Below are 10,242 nucleotides of genomic sequence, written 5' to 3' on the forward strand. Positions count from 1 at the left end.
GTGTGTGTGTGTGTGTGTGTGAATTGTTGTGTTGTCTTGTTTTTGTATTTACTTTATTGTATTGTTGTTTTACTGCATTGATGCAGTTTCATTACTGCACTGCTGTATCTGCCATGTTTGTATATATTTGTGTACATTGAGGACCCCCTCGAAAACGAGATGATTCATCTCAAGGGGCTTATCCTCTTAATAATACATTTTAAATTATGCTGAAGCTACTTCAGTGGCCCGGAGTCGTCACAAACATGACAGTGAGTATTTTTATTTTTTGTTCCAGTCTCCTTTTATTTTATTCACATTTTTTTATTTATTCACATTATGCTTTATGTCATTTACCTTTTGAATATTTGTGATGCTCCTCATTAAACGTGCACGACTGTCCATTTGCAGGTTGAAGAATGGCTGGGGAGAAAACGAGGGGACAATGGTGTTTCAATTGCCGTAAAAGAGCATAAAAGGGCAGCATCACAAGTTGCAGAAGTGCCATTGTCAGACGAGCAGGAAAGTGTAAGTTTATAGTTGAAATTACTCCATAACAGCAAATTAAATATATTATGGGAAAGGCATAAAAGATGACAGAGACATTGTGTTTTTTTTTTTCTTCTGAGACCAGTGGTTCGACAAATACTTCAACGAGGTGCGGCCAGTAATGCTAAAAGAAAACGGCTCTGCTGATGATACAGAAGCAGTCAGCTCATTCTTTGTTTCAAGCACTGACAGGCCAATCTACAACCCCTCCAACGACTTGAAACGACTGCATGACAAGTAAGTGATATTATAGATATCTATATCTTTTCTTTTTATTCTGGTCTGTATACTTATGAGGCTCTGTGTTGTAGATATAATGTCCCCAGTGTGTCCTGTGGCTATGCATGTAGAGCAGCTGAGACAGCTGCCAAAAATCTGACGGAGGTGGAGAGGAATGCAGTGGCACGGCTCTTGGGCCACACACCAGAAACGGCCGAAAAACACTACAGGATGAGAACTCCGGCAGATGCATTTCTGGCCCAAAGAGTGGTTGAACAGCTTGCTAGAAAACCCCACGGTACGCAATCTGACATCTAATGAACGATTCTTATTCTTACATTTGCTACACTGAAAAAAATTATTATGGCCCAGTTAAATTAAGCATAAATAAATTTTGCTAATTTAAATAATTAAAATTTAGTTTTTGATTTTAAATAATAAGTATAAATTGTTTTATTAAGTATAAATATTAAATATTAAGTAAATTTTCACAAATGCACATTCTCCATGGCGCTATAAGGAGTTGGTCATGACTCAGGTTCACGGTGGGAACTTTTTATTCCGGAGCTGGAGTTTTCATCATTAAGTCGATTTACAAGGTGAGTAATATTTATGTGAGTAATAATGTAGTTTAGCACTGTTTTATTATTGTAAAAAGTTTTTTCGCTGTATAAATAATATCTTTGAGATAAATTCCACAGCGACCAACGATCACATATAACCATGGGCGTAAATCCCGGGGGGGATATGTCCCCCCCCCCCATCCGAGGGTTGTCCCCCCCCCTCTGAAAAAAATTTGTATAAAAAAAAGCACTCTCTCTTGTGAAAATATATGTATGTATACCTAAAATACTCGTGTAAGTAAAAAAAAACCCCGCAAAAAATGCATTTAGAAACAGTTGAGTTTCCCCTCCCCTTCCTCACAGTGGTTTGGCCCACTGCCTGCTCTACACACGAGTCAGGTGTGTGGCTGCGGCTCAATTAATGTTGAACTAGTAAGTAGGGTATTTTATTAACTTTAAATAAAGCGATTCTCTTTAATGTAGTTGATGCAGACTCATTCATAAATTGGTTGCGACACAAATGCTTATTACCGATGTAATTTTCCATGAATCTGCAATATTAGCGATTAAAATATTACTTATCTAGTTAACGTTAGTTTGTTTACCATAGCTTGTTGCATAATGCACTGCAACTAACACGCCAAAGCCGTTTCCCATGCATTGTTTTATTTTTGACGACTTGGCATAATGTTAACTTAACATTAATGGCCACAAATAGAATATTGATCAACAGAGGCCACTGTTAGTGGGTCCAGCCAAACAGACTCGGGTTCAAGGCCCGCTCGTCACGACTGTGAATAATTTCATTTAGCTGTGCATTTTCTAAATGAGCACTGTTTTACGTCCGAGCTGACCTCACTTTAAATAAAATTTTAAACCTTTTTTTAATTCCTTGTTTTTATTGTTGTGTATCTTTATAAGTACAATTTGACTGTATTATTTTGTGTCCCCTTCAAAAATTGCTCATGAGAAATTTTATATTTCTACTGTTAAATGAAATTTACGCCCATGCATATAACTTACACAAATAAAACAAATATTACTTTTTTATGTGACGGAATGTACTTTTAAGATATTTTTGGATGAAAAGTAGTTTTATAAGCCTAAAATGCGCCGTTAGATGTATGCTGTATATAGATGTGTTTCATTCAAACTGGACGCCATCACATCGAAATCCAAATATTGCTCATAATGGAAAGTTAAAAAATGGACGAAGGTATATAAGTTATGTGGGGAATTTCCAGTTAGTTCCTATCGATAAATCTCACAATATAACATTGGATTTCTGAATGTTTTGGTGACACATGTTCACAATTGTAATCATGTGAACATGCCCCTTTTTGCTAGCTTTAATGGTGCAGCATGTAAACTGTCTTAAAATAGCAATAATAATTATTGTGTTTTTACTTTCATTTGAGGGACTCTCTGCATGTTCCTGTGACTAGGACACATACCATTTTCTTGATGCCAAAGGAAGTTTCCAGGTTCCCATGGTGTGACTTAAGGTAGTTTTCCTTAAATGTTATTATTTTAATGATTTGCACAGTAAGTAATTTTATTTTACTAATCACTACTCATTACAGTATACAGATGACTTGGTAATGCTTTACAATACAGGTGTACAAATATGCATTAACTCATGCTTAACTAATGCAGGGATAATCATGAGTTAATACTTAACTGATTCATAGATTAAGTAATCAATAAATTGTTTTTAGTTAAATGTGTCATAGTGTATTTACTCCCTAATAACTTATTTTATTAACTAATAGTGTAAATTCATGTGTTAATTACCACAATGGGTTGAAGCCATAGCATTTCAACTTCCAATTGTCTGCTTTAATTAATCATTAGCTAATTATCTGCAAAGATTATGATAGTTATGAGGCACAGAACGTCTATGTTACGTAGGTAACCCTCGTTCCCTGAAGGAGGGAATGGAGACGTAACATTGGGATCTTGCTTGAGAGACCAATCATCTCTGAGCCTTATTCAAAAGGCCAATAAAATTGGCGAGTGGTGTGTGCGTGCCAGCCACACCCCCGTACATACGGGTATATAAGATGGCGGCGCGCACCACTCATTCAGGTTTTTGCTGAGGAGCCGATCGAGCCGGCGTCAGCGCGACGCCAGGGGCGTGGCAGGGGAATGTAACGTCTCCGTTCCCTCCTTCAGGGAACGAGGGTTACCTACGTAACCTAGACGTTCCCCTTCAGTCGAATCACTTCGACGTTACATTGGGAACTTAGACCCATGGAACAGGCCACGACCCTGACGCCGCGTAACGCACAACACCACGTGCAGACAGGCGGACGTGTCTGCAGGCGGATATGAACGTAACCTTCCCAACGCCCTGGGGGCCAAGTAGGGTACCCCACAGGGATGCCAGTTGTACTGAAGCAGGGGTTGGGGGGGCGGAGCACATGAGATCATTTTACATGTGGAATCAGAGTAATTCAATATATCAATAGAAGTCTAGGGATACACGAGGGAAACCAAGGCCTTCTGGCTGAACGAGGGAAAAAATACTGAGACATGTTGTCACAACCTTTCGGGGCGAAGGAGACCCGGCAGGAGCACAGTCAGAAACTACTCCGCTCTAGGCTGACTGCGGGGCATGGAGGACCCAGGTTCGCCGGAGGGAACAGCTGGGAAATGGCGTACGGATCCCGTAGGAATGGCGCAGCAAGCCGGCACCAGCCGATCTCCCATTTACCTGATGTCTATGTTAAGACACAGGAGGATACGGCCTCTACGCGGAGATTGTAGAACGTAGCGAAGGTGTTGGGTGTAGTCCAACCCGCAGCTCTGCAAATGTCTGTTAGAGAGGTGCCATGCTGAGATAGAGAAGTCCGCAGGGCTTTATGGGCCGGCGGTACGTTCTCTACCGTGACTTGGATGTCCCCCCCGGACCTCGCCGCGGTGGCCGAAAAGCATTGACGGCTTAACGACCGACCGCGGGAGGAAGGCGGGGGGAGCCGGCTCGCAAACGAGCCGCGGGACTTCAGCATGGCCATGGTCATGCTCTCACAGTGTGGGCATGAACCATCCGTGAACGCCGCTTCAGCGTGCTCGAAGCCCAAACACGTGAGGCAGCATTCATGTCCGTCCGATGAGGAGAGGAAAGTACCACACCCAGAAACGCACGGCCGAAAAGCCATTCTGAAAAGAACGTCTTAACAGCCATGAGAAATTGCTCTTTTGTGATCCCGGTTTGCCTAGGGAGGAGCCGCGGAATGCAAAAAGGCTTCTTGATGCCGTGAAAACGGCAGCCCGCAGGACCACGCTGGCGGCTGCCAAACAATGCTCTTTTGAAACACTTTTAGTTTTGGCAGCACGCCAGCGGGAGGGAGCATGAACTCCGAAGAACTCTGTAGAAGGTTTTTTTTTTTCTGGAATAAGGCTCAGAGATGATTGGTCTCTTAAGCAAGATCCCAATGTAACATCGAAGTGATTCGACTGAAGGGGAACTATAATTTTTGAGTAATTTGTAATTGTGGATTTAGAATTAATACATCATGTACCCCAACAAGTAAAGTCATAACATAATGATAAATTTACAAACCATTAGCTTATGAGTAATTAAAGCAGACAACTGGAAGTTAAAGCGTATAGCTTTGACCACTGTGGTAATTAACACATGATTTTATATTATGAGTTAATAAACTTTTAAGTTATTAGTAAATACAAACTTTATGAAAACATTTAACTAATAACAATGTATTGATTATATATTCTATAAATCATAGAATATTAATTAGTTGCTGATGTAGTAATAATTAATAAATGGTTTAGTTCCTCATGAATTATACATTTACTTGTGATTATCTGTGCATTAATTAAGTGTAAATTAATGCATATTTGTGCATAAAGTGTTACTGATGACTTTAAAGGAGAAGTTCACTTCCAGAACAAAAATTTACTTACACCTGTCATCCAAGATGTTTGTGTCTTTCTTTCTCAAGAAACATGATTTCTTAACGACTGAGGAAAGAAATACACAAACATCTTGGATGGCAAGGGGGTGAGTAAATTATCTGTACATTTTTGTTCTGGAAGTGAACTTCTCCTTTAATGTAAACTGGTAAATGTCTTTACTACTAATACATCCCCCGTTTTGCTAGCTTTAATGGTGCAGCATGTAAAATGTGTCTTAATCTCACAATATTAATTATTGTGTGCTTTGTTTCTTTTGAGGGACTCTCTGTACGTGCGTGTGAACACATACGATTTCCTTGATGCCGAAGGAATATTCCAGGTTCGCCACTTTCCTGAAGTTGTATTATTCCAGCAATATGCACAGTAAGTATTTTTAATATTAAAGTATTTTACAATAAACAGTTGACTTTAATGAAATGTATCATATAATATTATGTTATGTTCCACAGCTCACTGCTGTTTTCCAGAAAGGAGGTCTTCCTGGGAGGAAAGTGGTCAAATATTTCGGCATTTTACAGGAGGTATATGTATTCATTTATCAATTGTCTTTTCCTTTCCCATATGTATTATTATTTAACACAGTGATGTCAAATACACTGTCTAGACAAAAATGTCTCTGCTTGAATTTAAAATCTTAAAGGATTTTTTTTTAATTCTACTTAAATTTCAAATACTAAAAGGTTTATAGTTGCCCTAAAAATGAAAAATATGTCTTTCCAAAACCAGAAGACCTTAGTTTATCTTCAGAACCAAAAAAATTAAGATTTTTTCAAATGAAATCTGAGAGGTTTCTGGACTTGCATCGGCAACAATATAAGTGGCCCAAAAACGTACTAAGGACATAAGTGAAACCATTTATGTGACATCAGTGGTTCAACTGTATCTTTACAGAGCTACAAGAATAATGTTTTATGTGCAAAGAAAACAAAAATAACTTTATTCAACAATTCTTCTCCCTGCCTCCATTGTCAAGACTACAATGACATATGTGTGTGTTTTCCTCTGCTTATAAACATGGTTCTTGCATGTTCTACTATTTTGCCAATATCTTTAATGTGTTTCTTGGCCTAAGAACATTTCAGTTGAGTAGCGTTGCAGTCTATGCGGGGTTATAAAGCTCAGAGATCTCATTAAAAATATCTGAATTTGTGTTCTATTTGCAGGTTAGGAACAACATGAGGGTGAATTAATTAATCTAATTAATTAACTAACTAATCACATAATTTATTTTTGGGCAAACTGTCCCTTTAAAAAAAAATAATTGGATCATTATTGCTGTGAATTTTTTTTAGCATGTTATATGTTTGGCATCATTTGTTTTAAAAAGTATAATGTTAAAAACATAATAAGCACTGCAATAATGTTGTAGAGATGGGGGAAGGGGATGTCATAGTTTAGGACTATAATTACCCCTGATTGTATAGATTTGTCAGTTTTCTTTCTCATCTGCTTCCTTTTACTTTAACCTAAAAAAAACCTGCTGTTTATGATGACACACTGATGTGTTTTTGTGCATATTGGCTGGTAAATATCAGTTAATAACCAACCCTACTAATAACAGTTTCTTTTTATTTAAATATAGGACAGTCAAAGAGATGACTCCTTGAAAGACCCAGAAAACATCACCATGGGCAAACCTGTATAATACATTACAAATTGCAGTTTGTTGCTTGACATATGAACAGTTTTAGCACTATTGTTTTATTCACTATTGAATAAATACTATATACTGTTAAATCACTAAATACTGTCGCCTGTTTCCACATATTTTTAATTAATTTTGCAATTTAAAGTCAGCACTCAACAATGTGGCCTCTTTCACTTGTGAATTTTTGTTAATGTTTATTTTGTGAATGTGCAATGTTAAAGGGATAGTTCACCCAAAAATGAAAATTTTATGTTTATCTGCTTACCCCCAATGCATCCAAGATGTAGGTGACTTGTTTTCCTCAGAAAAACACAAACGAAGATTTTTAATGAAAACCGGTGCAGTCTGCCAGCCTTATCATGGACGTGGATGGGCACCAAACCTTTAAAAGTAAACAAAAACATGCACAGACAAATCCAAATTACACCCTGCGGCTCGTGATGATACATTGATGTCTTAAGACACGAAACGATCGGTTTTTGTGAGAAACTGAACAGTATTTATATCATTTTTTACCTTTGATACACAGCCACGTCCATCTGTCATGAGCACGAGTTTGGCATCAGTCACGTCACATGTGCACGCGCTTCTGGCGTAGAATACGCAAACGCCGTAAGGGGAAATCAGCGAAAAGTCCCGGATGAGTTTGCGCAAGCAAACGTAATCTTTTAGCTTTAAATCGGTTTAAACAACCAGGATACGCGCAAGTAATTACCATTTTGTATAGCCACTATACCCACAATCTCTGTGCACTGTGTAAACAATGAGTGTCGTATACATGCGACAGATGGCTTCCGGCGTTTGCGTATTCTACGCTAGAGCGCGTGCACATGTGACGTGACTGATGCCAAACTCGTGCTCATGACAGATGGACGTGGCTGTGTATCAACGGTAAAATATGATATAAATACTGTTTAGTTTCTCACAAAAAACGATCGCCGCTGGGTGTAATTTGGATTTGTCTGTGCATGTTTTTGTTTACTTTTAAAGGTTTGGTGCCCATCCACGTCCATGATAAGGCTGGCAGACTGCACCGGTTTTCATTAAAAATCTTCGTTTGTATTTTTTCTGAGGAAACAAAGTCACTTACATCTTGGATGCATTGGGGGTAAGCAGATCAAATTTTCATTTTTGGGTGAACTATCCCTTTAAGTAAGCACTTGTCTTCCAAACACTTGTTGTACATACAAAGAAACTGTTATTGAATATACATTTGATGACATTAAAACTAAATTCAAAACATTAAACTTGTTGTGTTATTTGCAAAGCCATTTAAGAACCTCTCATTCAGAAAAAATAAATAAGGTAAGTGATTAAAACAATTTTGAAATTTAGTCAACAAAATGTAATTATTTAAATGTAGCTAAAATAAATTGATTGCAACCACTTACCTTAAACATTTTTAGTAAATTCAATTAAATTTCTTTCTTTCTTTCTGAAGAAAAAATATTAGAGGAAGTAGCATAATTAAATTGGGCTGAAATTACTCATTTTTTAATAAAAAGTTAACTAAATAAAATTGATTAAATCCAAATAAATGTGCTTTTTTAAATTTAGACCAAATAAATTGATTGCAACCACTAACCTTAAACATTTTAAGTAAATTCAATGAATCATTTTTTTCAGTCAGCAGTCTCTAATTTGCCCTTTCTTTCTTTAATTTATTCATTCATTCATTGATCTTACAGGCAAGGGCTTACTGGATCAACCAGCCGAGAGTCTGTGCTGGATGAGCAAACGGCTGTTGCCATTTTAATGCAGTCCTGGCCAGTGACTCTGGACGGGCCTCCTCCAAAAAGGACATGCCGGCAGCAAATTTGCGGACAACACGAGAGGCACTGCTATGACCGCTGGCGTAGCGAGCAGCTCAAGCTGAGTGAACAGCATGTTCTTGGTGAGTGTCCACACATGTGAAAGGTCAGTGAAATCTCAAAGTATTTGTACCCACAATGTCTAATGCTTTCAACGGCTTGTTTTTATAGAACATTTCGGACGACGACGGCCCTCGCAGTCAAAAATGGAGGCCTGGGTAGAAAAACAAGGCTGGTCAGCTAATGTCCCACAGGCTTCTGTTATCCTCCAGAAGTGGACACCCTTCGGCTCCCTTGACTCTGCCCCTGACAGTGACTTTGTTGGGAGAATGATCAGAGGACAAGGCTGGAAAGGACTGACTGTCAGGGACGTCCCTGAGAGGGGGTGTGCTGCTGTTTTGGCTAAAAGGGACTTTCAGAAAGGGGAGGTAATTTTTTATTACCACGGCCAGCTGGTCAGCCGAGAAGAGGGGCTGGCGATTCATGCCTCCTCCCCTGATATAAAGCCGGGACATTTGTTCTTTTATAAGAACAAACAGAACAAGGCCATGTGCATTGATGCACACGAAAAAAATTGCCAGTGTCACCCTCTCTCTGTTAACTATGGACAATTGATTCAGCGCTCCAGTAAAAGAGCAAACATACGTCCTAGGTTGTATGTCTACAATCAAGGGGATGTTGTGCTCTTTATAGCAGTAAGAGACATTTCGGCAGATGAGGAGTTACTTTATGATTATGGTGGTAAGAAAAAATCCTTTGCTGGGAAAGGACTGGAATTAGACTGGATGGATTTTTAATCAATAATCTGACCCTCATCCAGCTGCTCTCCAGAATTCACTACTTACACAAAGCATGTCACTACTCGTAGTTCATCATAAAAAAAATCATTAAAATCATTTATTTTAATACTTATTTTGGATTTATCAGTATGTTGAATATGCAAATCTCTCCAAGACTCTCCAAATCTCACCAAGTTGTTTACTTGTTTTTACTGTTTTGTTTTTAAAATAAACTTCACTTGAGTTCTCAACCTTGGCTTGTCATCAGTTGATTTTTTTATTTTTATTTTCTTTAATGTGCAGGACATTAAATCTGTATTCAACTTTTTTTTTTCATTTGAACTTTTAATGTTACAGGTAGATGAGTAAGAGTTGATATCCTAAATTTTAATACATTTATAGTAATTAAATAATAAATATATAAGCTTGAGTTTAAACTTTAAAAAGACAACACCTTTTAATTTTGAAATTAATTTCTCAGAACAGATGTCCTTGGAGAAATGAGGTCAGGGTCCAAATGCAGGTGAGGTGCTTTTAATATTTAAACAATAAACAAACAAACAAAACAAAAGGCACAACCAGACACGGCAAAGGCTAGAACACAGATAACTGGATACAAGAAAAACAGACATCAGACTACAATACCAACAGACAGAATGCAGGGAGAGGGAAGACTTAAATAGTGGTGATAATGTGGAACAGCTGTGGGTGAAACGACTGTGACATGTGCGCACAATTAGTGGAGTGGGGTGCGG

General features: G+C 38.2%; 1 protein-coding gene across 1 annotated transcript; it reads left to right on the top strand.

Annotated features, from left to right (window-relative positions):
• Window positions 1-245: 245 nt before the first annotated feature.
• LOC141317259 (uncharacterized) lies at window positions 246-9,449 on the top strand (the record flags this gene model as incomplete). The annotated part of the gene is made up of 10 exons (XM_073833019.1): window positions 246-251; window positions 391-507; window positions 614-765; window positions 840-1,045; window positions 1,268-1,346; window positions 2,729-2,815; window positions 5,508-5,612; window positions 5,699-5,812; window positions 8,586-8,791; window positions 8,880-9,449. Coding segments are annotated over exons 1-10 (1,642 nt in total), but the record flags the coding sequence as incomplete, so codon positions are not given.
• Between the last annotated feature and the right edge of the window lie 793 nt (window positions 9,450-10,242).

Source organism: Garra rufa, unplaced genomic scaffold (genome assembly GCF_049309525.1).
Source record: "Garra rufa unplaced genomic scaffold, GarRuf1.0 hap1_unplaced_584, whole genome shotgun sequence".
Classification (NCBI taxonomy): Eukaryota; Metazoa; Chordata; class Actinopteri; order Cypriniformes; family Cyprinidae; genus Garra; species Garra rufa.